Below are 22,625 nucleotides of genomic sequence, written 5' to 3' on the forward strand. Positions count from 1 at the left end.
ACCGGTTTCATATACATTCCCATTTGTTGCAGTTTGGGTAATAGTTCCATGTCGTATCCTGTCAAATGCCTTTGACAAATATACATCGCCAGATACAGTGGTAAAAAGCTCCTTATATGGGAGCAGATATAAAAGAGACTATTTCTAGCATCTGCACCTCAGCATTGCAATTTTACAAATAAACTCAGTTGCCCCACTTCAAACCTTCAAATTTCTATCATCACACTCAGATTGTGTAAATTAAGACTGTGGGATCCCACCATTCACACTCAGTCTGTGCTTACTTTCTTGCAATGTCTGCATGCACATACTGTATTTGTACCCATGAAGATACCTTATTGACTAAGGTGAAATACTGCCATACTTAAATTCAGCTAGCATTTATTAAATATATGTTTATTTCACTCAGCATACACATGAAAGCAGAAATTAGAAATGTAGCAGGATGTGCTTGTTTGGAGCATAGAATTTTATTATTATTATTATTATTCAGGCCTCCATGGAATCAAAAGACTGATCAGAGGTCCTTCCTAAGAAACAAAGTCTATCAAGACTCATCATGGGAGGTCCCTCCTAGGAAACACAATGTCCATCATACCACTCCTTAAACTCATTGACCGTTCTCACTCACCACTATCAGGTAATGCATTCCATGGTTCAACCACCCTCCATGCAAAGAAACCACTCCTCACCTTCTTGCTCAGTTTCCTTTCGTAACTTCCAGGGATGGCCCCTTGTCATCACTCCTTCCTGCTGTTCAACCATTTTCCTTGACTTTTTCACCAATTAAGTACTCAACCACCTCTGGCAAATCCATTCTACCCACTCACCATCCTCCAAGCAAAAAAAATCTTAGCCTAATACCCTTGGCTAATCACATTTAGCCATTTCCAGCACTGACTCCTCATTCTTCCTTCCTGCCATGTAGTGAAGTCTTCAGTGTTAATCCTATAAACTCCTTTAATAACTTTATTTTTTGCCTATTAGCTATTTTTTGAAGCTGATGGATCTTTAATCTATTCTCATAGGGAATGTTCCACACTTTTCACAACCTTAGTCACTCACTTCCACAAAATCCAGATGACAAGATGTGCATGCAGTACCAAATGTGTACTTAAAGCATTTCATTAGTATGTTTTTCAACAATCATATAATCTGATAAGTTCTTTTGGCCACCTTTGCATTATGCCTTCTGAAATAAAGAGATGCAGGTGATTAAAACAAATATGAGAATAGAAAATAGCATGTGAATATGAGAACAAGTTCATTAAGGATCACTGTTATGAATTACATAACACTAGCATTAAATCTGATGGTACATAGTGATAACAAAACTCACTATACCACTGTTTGGTATTGGTAATGAAGTTGTTTTGAATGAATGGCTAGACGGATACAAGTTTCACTATGTTTCCTATGGAACTACCATAGGAAATTTATGATAACTTTTATGGAACTACCTAGCAAGGAACTAAGATTAAACAGTTGTTGACCTACCATGCTATGATCAACTGAAAGGGAGATTGTCTACTTAGAAAATTAGTTACTGACAACTAGAGAAAGAGGATTATTATTATGTGATACTTCCAGGGAGTCCAAAGACTCGCTGAGGAAGGCACCTGTTCTATAACTGTCTCCACCACTCAAATCCACCAACGACCACAACTACACCACCATTAGTTTTTTTTTCCCCCTTTCAAACAGACAATCAAACATCCATGCCCACAGGCTTCGAACCCACAACCTTTTGGCTGGAGAGCAGATACGCTAACCATTCGGCCAACCAGACTGGATGTTATGGAAATGTAAAGATGTAGGCACTCAACCACATGATAAGCATGGACCACAGACCAGGGAAGTGACAGATGCTGTAAGAAAGGAGATTGGTAGAAGCAGTTGATTTCATGTTGCAAAGAAATACTGAATATTCAAGCAAAGTATAACAGCTCTTGCTTGATCTGTTTTGACTTCATGGATACCTAAAAATGTACATTTAAATATTTAAAACCAAATGAATAAATGACTCACCGTATCTGTGAATTCCAAGAACTTGGAAACATAGTACCACCATGCTAAGTGAACCATCTAGGACAGGAAAGAAAAAAGTTTAAGGCAAAGGTGAATTAAAATGATATTTTCAGTTTATAGTTTTCTTAAGAAATTAACTTTTGGCAGTATTATCTTAAAATACTGCCACTAATAGTAATTTAATCCTGAAATATGCCGTGGCAACTAATCCATCTTGAAACCATCATAAAGATGACTTCAATATTTAAACCAGAATTATATTATAAATTGCACACTCCCTAATTTTAAATGTATATTTTATTATGTTTTCTTGGGTTTACAAATTCAAGAAATTTATTTAGTATAGCTGGCTGTCAAGAAAGCGATAATTTAATATTCCGTTATCTCGGTACATTTATACTGATTTTTCAGTATGTATTAGTATATCCTCAAGTGCACTGAAATATGCAGTGTATATCCTGTGTCTCCCCCCCCTTCCCCACAAACAGTGAAATATCTGCGGATTAGAAAAAGCATAAATACTTACTGCTATGGCTTCTGGAGTATCTGAATAATCTACTGGTTGGCACTTCCAGTTATACCTTCCAAACCATCCAAGCCATCCTAACTGTAAAAGAGGAAATAACTATAGTACAATTATGTTTCATAATAGCAGGAACTATTGCTCTTAATCTGTTTAAATTATTTACATAGATAGTGGTAGGTGAACAGATTGTTAAGCTACATGCAGCTCCACACTGTATCTTGCACTCACAAGAATTCTTTTTTTTTTAAGTCACTAATATCCAAATTAGTATTGTTAAAAACTTGGTCCAATCAGTATTATCTTAAAAATGAAAATTATATACATTTATTACCAACAATTCACTCAATTTCATTTTCTGTCCAGAAGAAAAACATTTGCCTTCCCTATTATACCTTTATCCAATTTCTAGAAATGGCACCTTGTTATCCCTTTTGTTTATAACCTACCAAAATCTATAAGGTTGCACTTGCAGACCTATATTTTAATCTTAGTCTTACTATTTATTGAGCTATATGATTTATATTGAATGTTCTCATATTTTTAGATTTTTATTAATTTAGATATTTATCCCAAACCAAAAGTGAAAGTACTAAATACTTCAAACATTCAGTTTAGGTCAGCAGCAAACTGCTTTTAGCAAAATTTAAAAATAGTCAAGATCAGAAACCTAGAGAAGTTATTCTGATTTACTCGTGTAATTTTCCTCAGTTTATTTCATATACATGAAAATTCCACACCTTATCAAACTTCAAACTAAGGTGTCCCAGTACATTTGGATCCAGAGTCTCATTTCAGATACAGCCTCATGTAGTTTCAAGGAGTGCCAACAATATTATCATCATCCCAGACCCCATGGAGTCAAAGACTCATCTAGAAGATCCTTTTACCAAACACACAGCTCATCATACTGTGCTTTAAACACATTCAAATTCTCTGCAGATACCACACTCAGGTAGATATTTCAAATCATTCACAACTCTGCATGGATAACACCTGCTTTTCACTCCCCTACTAACTTCTAGGTCTCTATCGCATCTCCCCCTCTTTCTCCTATCCACCAGACTGTAAATTGCATCTTTTCAATCTTTCCTCATATTCGACATTCCAGAGGTCAAACTACCTTAGTCACCTCTGGACTCTTTCCAATATCTTTGTCCTAAAAACCAGGTGACCAAATCTGGGCACAGTAGTCCATGTGTGGCCTAATCAAAGCCTTATACAATGGAACAAGAATCGCCCTACTTCTACAAGTCAATGTCCTCCACATCATTCCCAGAAGTCCTTGTGATGTCTTCATAGTTTTGGCAATGTGTTTCCTAAATTTCAGATCCTTATCCACTATCACCCCAAGAAACTCTCGAGGTGATAGTGGATCTCTTATTTCCTCCACCTCCAACAGTATATCCTCACCAAGCATAAATTCTGCGCTTTTTTGTTTACCAAATTTTAAAACCTTCCATTTTGCAACATTGAACTCGCATCCGCATTCCCAATCACTCAATCTATTCAAGTCTTCTTGTAAGGCCACAAGATCTCTACTCTTCATTTATCTCTACTCTTCATTTGATCCATTATGGATCAAATAAGCATCCTCATACCTTTCTTATCCATCATATATTTCAATGTAATATCAATAGTATTGCAATTTTAATATGCACTTCGCATCCATGTTTACTTGGATGTATATATATACATACATCCTGGCCAGTAGCGTGGTTAAGAATTCTTAGGTTGTGTGATGGCTGGGCATGCATTCATTCTTGCATATTCCCATTAGGATTGAGTACTTTAAGTGCTATTTCCTAATTGAGTTCAGCTACCACCTTTGCACATTTACTTCTGTCTTTATTGGCTCTGATCAAGAATTCTGTGTTCAGTTTAGTCCAGTTTTTTTTTTATTTATATTGTCTAGCCATGATATTTTTCTCTAGTATTACCTGGAGAATGTTATTTATTGTTTCTCATTACATGGCCTAAGTAGGATTGATCACAGTGATCCACAGATAAATTCTTAGGTTAGGTGAACTGAAAGTACCATGTAATTGGTCACCTCAACCAATTATATTTTTCAGGCAACTATACCTCTAAGCCTGATGACTGAATTATCAAGAGGTGACGGAATTATCAATTAAAGTTTGATTTTTCTTCATACTAAGGGAACATACACCAGGCACATCATGGAAGATGTTTTCCACTAGGTTTTGCAAGAAGCTATAGTCTGAAAATGTCCTGTAAGCCTGTTGGACAAACAGAATCCACTTAATTCACCTCTAGATTAAGAGAGATGCATATCCAAGAGCTTCTGATGTCTTCACTAAACTGTAGATGGATGAGTGTCACAACAGTCAAGTAATAATCCTTGTGAGAAGTAACAGAAAAATTGGTAGTCTACCTCATAGTGCTATAGAAACCATCACTTCTATACAACTGCTTGGAAGATGTCCTTTTCTGCTGTAATCCTTTGTGCTGGCATGCAGATCCCATGCTACCAATGTTTTCTTACTTTACCCTCATGGTTTAATTTCCTTTATTTCATGTAGAATATGCTATGCTCCAAGGAAGTAATACAAGAATGGCTGAGAGCATAGAATGGTGACTGGGGAAAGCCTCTTGATAAAGCTAAGATGCACACAATGTATTTCCATTAGCACATCCATAAAAGTGCACATCAATTCAGTAAGTAATTCCTCCTAAGCAACTACCATTTTCTTAGGGCAAACCTAAGAAACTGAATTTAATTTCAGGCATGTCTTGCATGTGATTCTGGTTGTTTGCAATCAAGTTGCTTCTAGATGCTTTTCCTCTTGAATGTTCACATTGCAATTATGAATGACTACTTCAGAAATTATTTTCCTGATCCATGTTTACTAGAACCTTTAGTTGAGATAGAATAAACATTTTTCACATTTGATAATGGTGTGGAATCACCTTATGTGTAGTAAATTTAATATAGGTCAAGTAGTACCTAATGTTGCTTTTATCAAACAGGCTCAGAGTCTAATATTAACACATACTGTTTAATTTTAATCCTGTAGTACTAAGTTAGTTTGATATTAAATCACCAGCAATAAACTTTGCTATTCATTTTTTTTTTTTTTTTTTTTTTAACTACCATATAGTTGCACAAAAATTACATGAAAACAAAGCATCTCACAGCTACAAGGTAAAGTTTCTAAAAGCAGTCAAGCTAGGAAAAGTATACCTAGCCATGTCTTGTAACAATGCTAATATTACCAAAAACTTTTCCCTTGCCGTCTCATTACTTTTTAATTAACTTTTCCAGGATGTGGCGAAGAGGAGGGGAAATGATACAAATTACCTTGCTGGATGGAGATAGAACTTGGGTAACTAGTACAGATGATAGAGTCAAGCTATTTAATGATCACTTAGAGTGTTCCATCCTGATAAAGCAAGCTTTATTCCTAGCAGAATAATAAATGGTGAAGTGTTAGAATTGAATGAAGAGTATATATTCAAAATACCAAGTATGCTAAATGACATTAAGGCAGAGGGAAATAGAATTCACATGTTCCAAGAGAATGTGCTGTGGAAGTGACTGTTTTATGGGAGAGCAGTATCAGAGTAGGAAGGTTGCAATGGAGTTCCATATGGTACAGTACTGGGCCCATTATTGTTCTATAATTATGTCATTGATATTGTTATATCAATATACGTTCATCTGCAAACAACTGAACATTTGTTTGCAAATGAAAATTAAGAGAGCTATTAATAATAGTGCTGATGTTTTGGCTCTTCAGGAGGATTTGAATAAGCTGGAAGAGTGGGAAAATGAATGGGGAGAGAAGGGAGAGGGAGGGATGTCAGTTTATTGCAACTAAATGTAAAGTTTTAAAATTTAGGATCCATAGATGGGATACTTCATACATACTGGAAGAAGTGGAGGATAAGACCACATGAGAAGTGTGGTGGTCCATTATATAAATCTTTGGTCAGACCACATTTGGATTTGATTGCTTAGATCTAGTCACTGGGATTTGAAAAGGATAAAATAATCTCACAGGATGCCAAGACTATAATGTTGATTATGAGGATACTGAGAGCATGCAGACTGCAGAGTTTAGTAGATATAATACAAAAAGGGGAAGGACTTGGATCAAGGGATGGTTGTCAGAGGATAAAGTAATCTTATAGGGTGCCAAGACTACAATGTTGATTATGAGGATAAACTGAGGACATGCAGACTGCAGAGTTTGGTAGATATAATACAAAAAAAAAGGGGGACTTGGATCAGGGGATGGTTGTCAGACATATCAAAAAGTGGTATACAGGGTGTGAATCTGCCAGATTCAAGGTAACCAGCAGTGTATCTCAGGGTTCAGTCCTTGGGCCATTATTGTTCAATCTATACATTAATGACATCAAGCAGAATCTATAATCAGATTTGCAATTGTTTGCTGATGACGAAGATAGGCAGGGCAATCACAGATGCTACTGACAGCAATTACAAAATGATTTGAATATACTGAAAATCTGGGCAAAGAAAATGGCTTTCAGTTTAATGTTAGTAAGTGTAAAGTTATGCACTTTGGCATGATTAGAGATCCAGCAACATATTATATTAGCACAGTTATGCTACAAGAAACTGAAGAGGCAAGGGATCTTGGTGTATTGGTAGATAAGAATTTAAAGTTCAAAGGTCACATAGCAAAAGTTGCAAATACAACTCTGAGACTAATTGCTATGTTGAAGCAAACCTTGATATAAGGATAAGGAAGTAATTTTGCCTCTTTATAAGGCTTTGATAAGACCACACTTGGATTACTGTGTGCAGATTTGGTCTCCTGGGTTCTAAGGGGATAAAGAAGTTATAGAAAGGATGCAAAGAAGAGTTACAAAGATTATATCTGGATTATGGGATTTAGATTATGAGGACAGATTGCGAGTATGTGGATTACAGACTCTGGTTAACAGGAGAAAGAGGGGCGATACGATAGAGGTCTATAAACTTTTGAATGGGTGTTATAGCATTTCAAATGAAATTTTTCATTACATGGAAGGCAGGAAGAGAACATGGGAGCATCCATGGAAGTTAAGGTTGTTCTCAGTCAAGAAATGGTTAAGAGCTAGGTTTTTCTCCCAGAGAGCAATGAGAGTGGAATAATTTGCCCTTATGGTAGTGAGTGCATCTAGTGTAAATGAATTTAAGGGAAGGTATAATAGCTGGGTTAGGTAATTACAGCCTCCCTCGATGAGTCCTTGACTCCCTGGAGGTGTCAGATAATATTAGACATTTAAGCTCTTGAAGAGTTAAGATTTTTTATATGGTAGAAAAAGGGTAAAGAACAAAAAGCATTCTTGGAAGTTACAAAAGGAATTAGTGAGTAAAATGATTATTTATTTTGCATAGAGAGGTAGGAGTATAAGAATGCATGGGATGGTAGTAAAAGAACAAATGGTGGACAAATTTAAGGTATGGTATGATACTCATTGTGTTGACCTCTCACAATGAGTCGTGTGACTATGGAGTCAAAGAAGATAATTTTAGTGATTAACTAGACTGGAAATGTTAAGATTAATAACATAAGCCTACAGTTTCAGATCAGAAAATTCATTTCATAATTCAAGTGTGAAAAAGCAGTTCAAATAAACATTTCCATAGCTTGGAAATGAAGTGACTGCCAAGCAGCAGAAGCACTACTAAAGATGCATTAATCTTACTATTGTTCTATTTGAAAGTTAATTGGCACGTTTAATTCTACATATCAAGTAGCAGCCCATACCTTGCCAGCCTGGTTGGCCGAGTGGTTAGTTTATCCTCTCCAGCCAAAAAGCGAATCATGCTGTGGGCATGGATGTTTGCGATTGTCTGAAAATACTAGTGTTGGTGGTGGACTGCAGATGGCATTGGTGTAGAGGATGCGATTGGTGAAGACAGAGCTGTAGAGTAGGTACCCTGCCTAGATGAGTCTTGGACTTCCTGGAGGTGTCAAATAATAAATATTCACGTATGGATCTTTTATACTTAAATTTCAAACCTGATGTATGTTTACACTGCTATCAGAAACTAAACTAGACAGTTACTACAAGCATCTCCATGGAGTCAAAATTCATTATAGGAGGCCCTTATCAACTATCCACACAAAACCTTTCCTTGAACATGTCCAATGACAAAGCACTAACACTGGAGTACTTATGCTCTTGTAAAATCTCTCTCAGAAAAATTTTGCTGCACTTATTTTTCACAACCGATTTTCCAATTTTTTCAGTATTTAGTAATATTTAAAGTGTAACGAAAAAAAAATATGCTAAATAGATGTTACTAAAAGTGCATATACATTGACTGTATACTGCAAGTAGGGATTATGCCAGATTAGTAATAGCAAAACAATTCAAAGGTTGCAAGGTCAACTGTTGTTGACCTATCAGGCAGAAATGACATCACTAGAGGCTAATCCCAAAAAGACAGCAATAGAGAACAAAGGATGACATTTTTGCATAAAAGGAGATAGTGGCCCCCTGGCTTGAGGCCTTTTCTTCCGGTTGTCAGGGCTTCTTACCTGTCATCGTTAAGGCTTTCTCTTTTCCATTGACCTTCGTCTCCAGATCGCAGCAGACCAATTTCCTCATCAGTTAGTAGTAACCACAGCTGATTCCATATTGAATGTCCAACAGTGGAAGGACCTACTAGCAACCATCTATGATGTCCAACAGCCAGGAAGTTTATCAAAAGAAGACACTAAAGTCCTGAACAAGTACGCTGTATATTAGGCTGTTTATGGTGAATATGTAAGTAGGCAATATTTTTGCGATTAGTTAGAAAGTATCGTGGGTTCATGAATATGCCTACAAGAAAACATGTATATAAGGTGGTAACTAAGTCACTAAGTTTTGTGGGAATATTATTACAGAACTTGTCTGTTTGTATACTTAGTTTAATATAGAGCTATACTATTAAAAATTGATATATAGTCAGGCTATATTCATGTCAGTATTTAAGGGAAGGATTTTGTTTAATCTGTTTACACTGTGTGCAAGTACGTACACAACATTGTCATGCCTGAATTAGAGATATCAAATTACCATTTATGAAATTAGAACCTTAGCAGGAGAAATTTTAGATATATATATTTAAGTAATAGATCATTGGTCATGACTGCAAAGTACTGATATCTATTTAATTGTGTATGCCAATGAATCTAGGAATATTTCCCTGAACTTGAATTAACTCCTGTTATAGGATACTGGCTGGCACAGTATAATACAAATTTGCCAGTATCCGAAAAGGGAATATCCCTGGGTAGAATCAAGTTAGATTACACATAGTAAAAGATAATAGAAGTTAAGGAGGTATATAAGTTCAGAAATTAGAGAGAAACAATGACGTAACAATATGGAGGCAGACAGGTCTGAAAAGAGTTGGTCCTGCCTTTAGCAAACCAACTCACTTTTATTATAAAAGTAGTCATTTCCTTGTTCTAGCTCAGCTATATAATGCTGCTGCTAGACTTAGCAAAAGCATTTTAAATATCACTGTATAAACTGGAGATGAAGTTGGTGATATGGATAAAGAGAATGGCTGATGGACAGATAGTATATAGGAGAAATAAATTACTAGGTAATCTGTGTGCTACAGGACTCTGTACTTGCATCACTAATTTATGTAGTTTTATAGGAAACTATATACAGGAAAGATTTTTCCAAGCAGTAATGGTGTAAGGAATGAAGGCCGAGGATGCTAAGTTGGTTCAATGTGTTCAGAGTTGAAATGATTAAAGTGGAAGAATAATAGTGGTTACTTCAGTGGAGCAATGCTGCCTATGGAAATGCCTATAAAAAGACAGTGAGAAAGGTATCAAACTGCTTCTGAATACAATCATTTTGAAGGAGGTGCAGATTAAGGGAAAAGTCTTATTTGCTAATGCAAAATTAGACAGTGATAGGTCATGCAGGATTTACAGACTGGCAATATGGACAAAGAATCTGCTTTCAGTTTAATATGGAAAAGCATTAGGTTGCATACTCTGTAATACACAACTTGTCATCCCAGTGATTGAAATGGGATGTAGAAGATAAATGGACAGTTAAATTTAGAACTTGCAAAAAAGGTGGCCAAAATATGTTCAATATCCACATAATCAGAACCTAACTGACAAGCAAAAGATTTTATAAGGCCACATCTGGAGTAGTGCATAGGCACAATAGAATGTTTTCAGTAAGCTCCAGATCCTCTCCATTTTGTCACCACCAGAGTTGAGGTGGTGACTCCAATGGGATGTGGAAGACCCATAGGATAAGTAACATTCAATACTCCTTGTGTAAAGGAACTGAAAGTTTACAGGTTAAGGCTAATTGATAGAAAAGTTGCTAAAGGTGTTTTCATAAGATTGAGAAAAAAAAAATTATGACAAAATGTTAGTGGAAATTGTAGTTAAGGATATTTACTTTTAGTTCAGTGATGAATGGGTTTGTTGCCACTCACATTATCAGTCCATGATAGTTACTATGAATAACAGTGTGGGACTTCTACAATGAGCAACTTTATGGAGATTCTATAGCAAATAATTTGCTGATAAGACAATCAGGGATTAATTATCTTCTAATTTTAGATTTACCTAGTACAATGCAGTAATATGTCATATCTTTGACAAATCCAGAAATATTGCCGTTTCTCCTTATTCAACATGTCACTATCAAAATTCAACTGCTGAGGCAAACCTCTTTTTTTTTTATTTTTTACAAACTCTTTCATAATTAGCTAATGTTTTAATTCTGACCAACCTCTAATACCTTAACTGCAGATGAATATATTTTCAATTAGACTAGTCATTTTTACGTACCAATCTCACTATTTTAACTACAAGCCTTACTCAACCCTTCTAATTCTTTAACTTTTCTAATACCTTCTTCCCTTTTCTATCCCCAAGAGGTTTCCATAATCACACTCACCAATACAAAATATACAATACCTAGCTCACAAAGTGCTTATTTACAGAAAATGTAACTGACTGCCAAAGTGACAATACTAATCGCAGCTTTTTTTTTGGGGGGGGGGGGCGATTTTATTCCCCATCACACAACATAATATCTTCTAATTCACTCTGGCATAACAATCTCTATATTGCACTATAACACAGGAAGATGCAAATCTAGAGTACCATATATAGATAGGAAGGCTGCTTCAAAGAGCAGAGATAGATGATTAGTGCATATTAATAGTTGGTGTACAAAGGACAGTAATGCAAGTTTCTACAGGCTTAAAGGAAAATATAGGAATCTTGTGGCCAGTTGAGTGGAAACAACTATAAAAAAAAAGACAAACCAAGATGAAGTCCCTGAAAGGGGGTCATTAAGTTTGCTTCCATCCTCCAGATAGCCATGGAACATTCCAAAGGTTTCTGGTGAACCCAAATATAAGGAGCATTTTAAGACTGGGCAGGCAGATTTGCTGTTGAGCAATAGTAAAATCCATATTGCTTAACACAAACTGGCAAGCCTCCAAGTAATGCAATTATGAGTATGTAGATATGACCAAAAAAAGAGCAAAAGTGACAAATGATACTGGGTTTAATAGGTCATGATAATATAAATAGTTAAACTGAGTAGTTTTGCCACATATGTTAATGGTTTTTGTTAGGAGAAACAAATACAATACGCAGTAAACAAGAACCATTACATAACTAAAACTGAACATGCAGGAACAGTTACACAAGAGCAAAATAGACAAATACATGGAGCATGGATGTTGACACAGGTCATTGTTCAGCATGTATGCATGGTAGTTTGCAGAAAAAAGTATGTGGAAAGATCTAATAAGAGACTTCCAAATATCACAAAATCATTCCTTGGTTTCTGTTGAGTGTGCCTTGTGGATAACCATTGTAGCCTCTGATGTTTATGTAAGGCATGGAATACTTGTTCAATTCAATATTGGGGTGAGTGTAGGAGAAGCAGAAAGCTAAGCCCTAGCTGTCTTTTGTTAATGTCTCCAATATGCTCTGTCTAATTTCCAAACTTCTAGATGTCTGCCTTATGTAAGCAAGGCCACAAGAATATGGACTATTGTTAACACCAGGATGTTTGTTGAAAGGGTTATGGTCATTAGGTGAACGTAACAGAGTTTGTATAGTCAAAATTGGCTTGAACGTTATCTGTTATATCATGATGGCAATTTTGAGAGTCTACCCATATAAGGGATGGAAACCAAGGCTCTGTACCAAATGTAAGGAATCTTGTGAAGCATGAGCAGAGAACAATATTCTTTATACCATTTTCTTAGAAAATTCATTACTGACCAATAGTTGAATAGAATATAATTTAATCTTAGTGTTTCTTCATCTCCCTATAACGGAAATTGCCTTTTTTTTCAATATGTATAATACATAATTTTTGCAATATGGTACAATGAAGAGAAATGTAGGAAATGACCTGTATGAGTGGGCTAACAGTATACACTAAGAGAGGCCTCCTTTAACACTACAAAGAGAATTACATTCTCTCTCCAACTATTGGAGAGCAATGGATATTCTAAGAAAATGGTACAAAGTACCATGTAATTCCTACAAGCTCTTTGGTCAATTTTTGCACACAACTTTTATAGTTTCTGTATTCAGCTTTGAAATGATGTTGGATTTAATATCCACTTAATTTGTATAATTTTGCATTGCCAAAATGAAGCTTTTTTGGCTCTTTATTTTAGTAAGTACTATTCTCTATTTCTGGTCAACAACAGATTCCTTACATTCACTACTGAGCCTCAGTTTCCATTCCTTATATTGGTAGTCTCTCTCAAAATCAATCTCCAGAAATCAAGACAGGTGGCTTTCAAGCCCCTTGTGACTATGAGCTCTTATGTTCACCTAACCATTACAACAATTTCAAACATCCTGGAGTTCAATATTCCAGGTTTGTGGCTTTGCTTATATAGGGAAAACATCTAGAAGTTTGGAAATTAGACAAAAAGAGCATATGGAGACTAACAGAGAAGGCAGCTCAGGTGTAGCTTTCCACTTCTCCCACTCACAATACTATATGAGGGGGCAGGCTTTGTGAAGGGTCACTCATACCTTAGTAATTTACTATCTTTTTATAATAGAAGAGGACGTTGCTAGCTAATGAGTATACGTAGCTTGTGCAGAAGGAATAATGTAGGATTTGTAGTCTGTGACAAAGGATTTGTACAATGCAACAGACCATATCTAAATGGCTTGTGTTAGGTGTCTAGAGATTTGTTCATTGAGCATGCTTAAACGAAAATTCAGCAAAACTTAAGTAATTAAGGAAGAAGTAGGGGAGTTTGTGTGAAGGCACCCATGAGGCAAGTGAGTGTGGAATCTAGCCTCTCAAGCAAGAATATTAAATAGGGTAGTCAAGTCAGGAAGTAGAGGTGGGTGGAGCCTAAAGGGATGCTGCAGTTTCTATATACTAATGCCAGAAGTATCAGGAACAAGGAGGAGGAGTTTGGCATTGATTAGTACAACCTCACCAAAAGTTGTAGGCATTAGTTAGATTTGGCTAACAGCAGATATAGGGATAGAATGTGAAGGGTTTAGTATTTTCAGGGAAGATAGAAAAGACAGGATGGGGAAGAGTACTGCTGATGGCAGATGAATTGTAGCCAAAAAGAATAGGAGATAGACAGGAGGGTGGTTGTTCATTTGAACAGTCTAATTCAAGATTAATACCAGTAAGACAAAATATAAATTAGTACAAATGCAGGTCAAGATTATGGAGGACTTCAGCTATGGAGGATATAGACTAGAAGGAAGAAAGACCACAAGTCAGGAAGGAAATTGAATTTATACTCTTACTTAGAAATAATTTGAGGCAGCATGTGATGGAGAAGGACTAGGAGATTAAAAGAGCTATCCATAACCAAGGTGACCCACATTATCTCTGATTGGTGAAAGTGACCATGCAATCTTGACTTGGGAGAGAGATTGTACAACATGAGAAATATTCTGTCAAGAAGGGGTATATGTGGAACTACAAGGCAGACAATTTAGGACAAGCTTAAATCTGTGGCATGGCAAAACACTGTCAGATAAGGATGTTAAGTGCATGAGATAGTTAAAGGTCATCTAGAAGAAGCAATATTAAATTGTATACCTAAGGTAAGGAAGGTTAGTCAGGTAGACATTAGATGGATGACAAATATTAAGCATAAGCTACAGAAGAAAATGCTGTGAAGGGTATATAAAGAGAAAGGTGACCAGAAAACTCAAACAGTACAAGGCTAAGGCAAGAAAGGCAAAATCATTAAAAAGAATCTAGCTAAGCAGGCCAAAGGAAATCCCAAAGAGTTCTTTATGTAGCAAGTAACAAGGATAACCATGGAAGACCAACCTTAATGAGTGATGCCATGAGGTGGCAGAAGCAGATTAAATAGTAGTTACTGAGCAATCACTTTTGTAAGGATATATCATTCTAGTGAGGTACTGCTTTAATATGTGACAGACACTGTTCCTGCATTAGAGGTGGATGAATTGGAAGTTTAAGATATTTCAGAATCTTAATGTACATATAGCTATGGGATTAGATGGATATCAGCTTGTGTTTCGCAAGAATGTGCAAGGGAACTGAATTCCTTTGACTAGGCTCTTTAATTTAAGTCTCAGCTCTGGTAGAGTTCCAAGGGAGTGGAAAGAGGGCAAAATAATTCTTTTGCATAAGGGAGGTTCTAAGACTGCAGTAGCAAATTATAGACCAATCAGCATCTGAGGCATGGTGGTAGAAGTACTAAAAAAATTGGTCAAAAAGAAAATTCAAGAATGGGTGGATAAAAATATGATACTGTAAAAAGGGCAGCATGGCTTTGTGAAGTTAGTAATTTGCTATCTTTTTATAACAGCAGAATTGGATAAAGGAAATGGCTACATGATTCTGTTGGATTTCACAAAGGCATTTCACAGAATACCACATGGCACTCTTGTGCAAATTAGAATAAATGGGGTTGGATATGACAATGGTTAAATGGATAACAGAGTGGCTGTTGGACAGATATCAAAGTAGCATATGAAGGGACAGAATTGAGGTGAAAACAGGAGACTAGTGGTATGCTGCAAAGTTTGGTGTTGGAACTATTGCTGTTTAATTTGTACATAAATGATATCTGAAATAACTCTAAAGGAAATGTTTGCTGATGCAAAATTAGGTAGAGTAATAGTTAAATCCAAGTGAATGTTAAATGCAGGACAATTTAAATAGGCTGTCAGTATAGGCAAAAGATAATGGGTGCCAGTTTAATGTGGAGAAGTGTAAAGTTATGCATTTTGGGATAAATAGATTACAAGCTGTGTATCACAATGATGGCAGTGTACTCCAGGAAATAGATGAAGCTAGAGATTTAGAGAAGGTGGTAGACAGAGTTAAAGTGCTGAAGTCTGGTCCTGGGTCTCCTGGACCAGACTTCAGCACTGAGTTTCTTGGGGATGAGGAAGTGAAGATTCAGAGGCAAGTGACCAAGAGGTGAGTAGTCTGTGGAATGTTCTTATAAAGATAGATTGAGGGTATGTTGATTGCAGAAGTTGGTTGATAAGAGAAAAAAACAAGAGGATATGATAGAAACATTTAAGTTGCTTAAAGGGTTTTATAGGTGCATCGAAGCAGGGTAAATGTTGTTGCAGTACTTGGCTGGAGGGGCCAGAACAAGGAATCATCTCTGGAAGTTGAATAAAAAGGTTGGTTAGTAAGGATATGAGGAGTAGATTTTTTGGCTTGGAGAATTGAGTGGAATGGGTTGCCAGAGTCAGTTGCGAGTGCTTTATCTGTTAATGGGTTCAAGTAGAGGTATGATAGATAGTGTGGATAGTTTCCGTCTCCCATGATGAGTCTTTGCTATAGAGGTGCCTGTACAATAATAACCACGTTGCCATCGATATGGATAAAATACATCACTCCTCTACACTTCGTATCCATCAATGTAATATCAGTGGTATTACAATTTTAAATATGCACTTTGCATCCATGGTAACCTGGACGTATATATACGTCTTGGCTGGATAATAATGAATGGGACAAGAGCTCTACCTTGCACTGAAGACCAACTTCAGCATCTGGAACAGAGGCTATATGGTTATCCACTCATAAGGCACACTTCAACATAAATTAAATAATGATCCTAGAACCACCTGAGGTCCACTTGTCATTCTATCTTTAGACATTGATTTCTTTGTAGATCATTTGACTTTCTTTCTCTTCAGTCTTGAAGAGAAAGTCAAGACAAGTGAAGAATATTAGATGAACATCAAAAAAAACAGTGATGGGCAGAAGACAATAGTATCTTCTGCCAGAAGATACTATTGTAACAGCCAGAAGGATTAGCAAGAGAATGCCATTGTTCATATGGAAATGACTGACAAAGAAAAACAACTACAGGAATGGAAGAAAGCCTGACTAATACAGCATACATGAAACTGATTGCAGGAATGCAAGAACTGAAGAATGAAATGATTAAGATAGGAAACTAAATTAGATGTATGGCAGATATGAATAGAAGAGTGCAAAAGTTAAGTGAATGATAGTATGGGAAAGAAGATGTAGCAAATAATACAAGACTAGCAATGTATAGAGATTTTATTAAAGGTGTGGTGGATGAGAGGGTACTTAAAGTTTGTTTTTCAGGAAGGAAAATGAATAGGACAATTGATATAGATATGAGAAGTAAACATGCATGGGAGTTTCAAAGGGTATTTCATCCCTGTGAAGGTAATAAACTGGAATGTGGAGGAGGAGGTACTAATGGTAAATGAACAGGAGGAACACAAAAGGAATTAGGTAAACTTTGTTAATTTAATAAGACAGTGACTTGACAATATCACTGCATGTTTGGAAGGATGCTCTAGGGCTAGGCTGTCCAAAGCACTGCCCATGGGCTGCATGTGGTGCGATTTTGTGCAACCTACCTGTGGGTTTAGATTTTCACGAGAGAATAAATAAAATAATTTGAATCTAATGCGAATTAGATATTTTAATTCTCTCACTAATCAATGTTGATAATTTTATTTGGTGTTTTTACATCACTATATACCCACGTGTTTTTAAATATTAGATGTGTCAAAGAAGCATTCTTACTGTTTTGTTCCAATGTGCATGCTCTGGGCCCTCAAGGAGAATGCGAGCACGTGATTAGTGCGCAATTAAGTGTTGTTCATTTGTTCAGCTTTCTAGCTTATATCACTGCTGCTCACCAAATTACTAGATACGCATTGTGATGCGCCCCCCCCAGATAAATTTTTTTTTCTAATGCAACCCTTGGATTATTTAACGTTGGATAGCTCTTCTCTAGGGAATTAATGACTTAGTACACTTAACAGTGTCTTGCAAAAATACAAGTTCCAAAGAAGTATGAAAAATAATTCTACTTCAAAGGGGGAGGGAGGGAAAATAAGATAGCTGCAAATCTTGTTTGGAGTTTAGTGTTAGCAAGGAATAGGATTCAGAAATCTGCTGATAATGGCAGTATGATTTCTCTAAGGCCTTTGACAGACTGCCACACAAGCTTAGAACTAAACTAAAATTGATTGGATAAGAATACTATCATTTGGATAGGTAATTGGTTGTCGGGTATCAGCGGGTTGTATATGAAGAAGAGGTATTCAAAAAAGGAAAGTCACTAGCAATACTACAGCAGGTCCATTTTGGAGCCACCGTTTAACTTCTATATTAATGATATTCAGGCAAACTTAACTGGAAATACGCAGTTTGAAACATTGGTAAAGCAGAGAACAATAAGAAACAGATGTGGCTTTGCAGGAGGACTTGAATAAAAAAGCAGCTGAATGGACAAGTGATTGGGGTTATCAAGTCCAGTGTTGCAAAGTGACAGTCTTGAAGTTTGGTAGACATGGTTGGGATACATGGTATATAATTAATGCAGAAATTGAAGGAGACAGATGAGAGATCTGAAGTTTAGGAGTCAGTTATAACTAAGAACTTCACAATAGATTATAGCAAATAAGGATCTTGACACAGAAGCAGACCACATGTAGCCTGTGCACGTTTGCCTGGTTTTGAAGAGGGATAAGGATATATTAGAGCAGTGTTTCTCAAAGTGTGGTACGCGGACCCCCGGCGGTCTGCGAAAGGTCTTCAGGGGGTCCGTGGCAATTTTCGGCTATGCATCATTAACGCATGGAATAAAATTTAAGTTTGAGATCGTAAAATGTTCTTATTGTATCACTGAATAAGGTAGAGACATCTGCAGTCTGTGTAATATGTTTCTCAACAAATAGTGCAATTAGAGACAACTGGGTAAAAACGGAACTAATGAATTGCATGACCCCTCCCACATAAAATGCTGTATAATAAACAATCAAAACCATATGGTACACCGGCAGCATATGGTTTTGTTTGAGTGAGCGTGTTAAAACTAAGAAATATATAGTGAATGTGTTTCAGATATTACATAAGGAATTCGGTTGAAGAGAATTAGCATTTCAACTGAACTGTCAGCTTGCTTTTGTCAATTAGTAGTGCAATCTTTGTTAATACTGCACCAATCATATGGACGTCTTCATAGCTGCTTTATCTCTACTGGCCTACCATTGCTGTCTGTTTCAAGTTCTGCTTTCACTAGTCGTTTGTTGAAGGACTGTTCGTTAAATACAGTAATTTTTTTTAGCTTTCAAATTCTTAAATATGGATCACTGGTTAAAGACTGGATTTTTAAAATGCGCAAAAGAGAGGAACAAAGTAGATACAAGTAGCTGTCAGCAACAAGAAAATGTTGATATTGTATCTGGATCAAGTGAAATTGATAAGTGTGTGTCGTCTGACATCTATAAAGAACCAACTAGAAAGAAGATGAGAAAACTTCGTAAGTACGATATAAATTACTTGAAATGTGGATTTTCATGGACAGGAAATGAAGAGGAACCTATTCCATTAGGTGTAATTTGCAGTGAAACTTTAAAAAATGAAAGCATGAAATCATGTAATTTAAATCACCATTTTGAATCTAAACATAATGAATGCAAGGACAAACCTGTTGATTTTTTCAAAATAAAGTAAAATTTAAAAGAATCTCAAAAAGTGATGTCGATTGTGTCAGGAGGTGAAAACATGAAGGCTTTAGAAGCTTCATATCATGTGTTGCTATTAATAGCAAAAAGTGGTGCATCGGAAACAATTGGTGAAACTTTGGTCAAGCCTGCAGCAAAAATAATAGCAGAAATTATGATCGGAGATAATGCAAAAAGATCTTTTGATAGGATTTGTCTTTCAAATAGTACCGTTCATCGAAGAATCACTGAAATAGCTGAAAATATAAAACAAACAGTTATCCAATATACGTAAAAGTCGTTATTATGCTTTGCAGGTAGATGAATCCACAGACATTACAAGTTTTGCAAATCTTCTAGTGTTCGTTAGGTACGAAAAAAATCTAAAAATTCATGACTACCTTTTATATTGCCAACCCTTGCCAGAACATACAACAGGAGAAGAAATATTCAACAGCATAAATACCTTTATGCATCAAAACAAGCTTGATTTGAAAAGTTGTGTTGGAATAAGCACAGACGGAGCGAAATCCATGGTCGGATCTAAAAAAGGGTTTGTTTCAAGGATTCAAGCTGTTGCACCAAATGCAAAGTCGACACACTGCTGCTGCATACACAGGGAGGCTTTGGCTACACATGATGTCTACAGACCTAAGAAAAGTTCTTGATGAAGCTGTAAAAAATCATAAATTATATTAAAGGCCGTCCTCTAAATGCCAGACTTTTCTCAACTTTGCAAAGAAATGGGAAGCAACTATACACAACTTCTTTTCCATACTGATGTTCGTTGGCTTTCTCGTGGAAAAGTTCTTACTCGTTTATTTGAAATTCAGAATGAACTACAAGTTTTTCTTGATGAAAAGTTTGAATTGATAAAGTATTTACATAATTGGAAATGGCTCAGTCAATTAGCATACCTGGCAGATATATTTACTGTATTAAATAGTCTTCATTTATCTTTAAAAAGGCAAGGAAATTTCTATATTTCATGTCCAAGATAAAGTGAACGCCACGTTGGCAAAAATGAAGTTATGGCCAAAGCGGGTTGGTAATGGAGAATTTGACGTGTTTCCATCGCTTCATGAATTGCTCGCAAGCTCAAATGAACAAATTGATGATGTGAAAATTACTATCATGCAGCATTTAAAAACCTTAAAAATGAATCTAGAGAAGTATTTTCCTGAATTGGACATTAATATTGAGTGGATAAGATACCCTTTCAATAAAAACAAATTTATGCCAAAGGGTCTATTGTCAATAGAAGAACAACTTTTAGAACTAGCTTCTGATGGTTTCCTAAAAAATAAATGCAGTGAGAATTAGTTATCATTTTGGCTACAAATACAGAATGAATTTCCTGAATTAACAGATAAAGCTCCAAGGTTCATTTTTCTATTTCCAAGTTCATATCTGTGCGAAGTTGGATTTTCGGCCCTTGTAGATATTAAGACAAAGAAGAGGAATCACATAGATGTCAAACCGCATCTGAGATTGAAATTAACTATAGAGCCAAATTTTGCTGAAATTTTATCTCACCATAAGCAATTTCACTCCTCTCATTGATGATAAATTATTTCAAGTAAGTAAAACTTTATAGTATCTTTATAAAGTTTGTTCTATTAAAAATAAATCATTTTTTGTTTACATGAACATAAATTCAAATAAAATATTTAATTTAATATTTTAAATTAATTTATTTGTTTTAATTAATTTATTTTTGAATTAATTAGGGATACTTGGTAATAATGAAAATTTAAGAAGGGGTCTGTGGATATCTGAAGTTTGAGAAACACTGTATTAGAGGATTCAGAGAAGTTCACTTAGTATTTCAGGTCTATGGAATGTGTAATATGAGGACAGATTGAGGGAATGCAACTTGCAGGGCCTTGTGAATAGGAGGGGATATGATTACAGTGCATGAGCAGGTGAGAGGTTGTTACCAGATTAATGTGGAGAATACTTTTATAGAATAGAAAGAGAGACGTATAGAATATGAGACCATCTCTGAAGGAGAGTAAGGAATAGGTTCTTTGCATGAAGTAGTATTCAATGGAATGAAAGTGTGGCAAGCACAGAAACTGTATGAACTTAAGACATTATTTGATGATCTTACGTGAGAATGGACCTCTTACGATGAGTTAACTCCATTGGGGGTTTGATTTAATGATGTGCATGGCTAAGGATTTTCTTATTTTTTACATAATCCAGAAATCCTGCTCCAGAGACCCAACAGAACTTAAATCACTTAAGGCCTCCAAAATGAGCACAGTGGTAGTCTCACATTAAGCAATGAAATCAGTCTCCTGCCTAAAGTTGATTGCAAACAACTATGTCTGTGGCAGGATTTGAACCTAGTCTATTAGTTGAAAATAGAATGTTAATTATTTGGCAACAAATTACAATACAACTGAAGATGATTTTTTTTTTATTTCCTAATGAATTAGGAATGTCCAACTAAATCAAAATAGATGTGCATGGACATGTTTGTGTATATTCTAAGTTTTATTTAATTTATTCACACATTACTTTTATTACTAATAACTAATTAAGAATGGCAGTAGTTTGCTCATAGCAAGTCTAACAAAAGTTTTAGCAAGTATTTCAAACAAATTTGGAATGAAATTCATTAAGCAGGAGACTAAGAATAACTTATGAAATGCTTATGAATTATGAAACATTAAACTAGCAACATGGTAAGTATCGAAAGTGAACATTATTTAGTTGTCAAATAGTAAATACTCATGGTTTTTTTTTTGCATCTACATATAAAATCAAACAATATTTCTGAACCATTTCAAGAAAGGAAATTAGTTTAATGTAAGTTATACATACCCAAAAAAATATGACAGCACTTATGATAACCATTGCAAAGTTGTAAACAATCATTAACCACCTAATGTTCAAGGGTTCTCTTGACTTCATATAATAAGGCCCCCAAAACTTGACAAATATCACATATGACAAACAAATTGTTAGAGTGGGCATAGGCCCCTTCATCATGCACCACTTCTGTACACGTGCATCTATAAAAAAAAAAACGAATAGTTTATTAAAAAAATGCGAAAATACAATATTACTACATTAAAATTACAGGACAAAACAAATAGTTCAAA

General features: G+C 35.7%; 1 protein-coding gene across 2 annotated transcripts in view; it reads right to left on the reverse strand.

The window, feature by feature from the left end:
- LOC150092392 (very long chain fatty acid elongase AAEL008004-like) overlaps nucleotides 1-22,625 on the reverse strand; it is an 84,209-nt gene that overhangs the window by 19,815 nt on the left and 41,769 nt on the right. For both annotated transcript variants that reach the window (XM_090414915.1, XM_090414914.1), the window contains exons 2-4: nucleotides 22,345-22,535; nucleotides 2,555-2,635; nucleotides 2,029-2,085 (exon numbers count right to left, since the gene is read on the reverse strand). In XM_090414915.1, the coding sequence (XP_090271041.1) occupies nucleotides 2,029-2,085; nucleotides 2,555-2,635; nucleotides 22,345-22,535 (329 nt within the window). The remainder of the gene's footprint in view (nucleotides 1-2,028; nucleotides 2,086-2,554; nucleotides 2,636-22,344; nucleotides 22,536-22,625) is intronic.

Source organism: Typopeltis vanoorti, chromosome 26 (genome assembly GCF_054136105.1).
Source record: "Typopeltis vanoorti isolate ZY-2024b chromosome 26, IOZ_Tvanoo_1.0, whole genome shotgun sequence".
Lineage (NCBI taxonomy): Eukaryota > Metazoa > Arthropoda > Arachnida > Uropygi > Thelyphonidae > Typopeltis > Typopeltis vanoorti.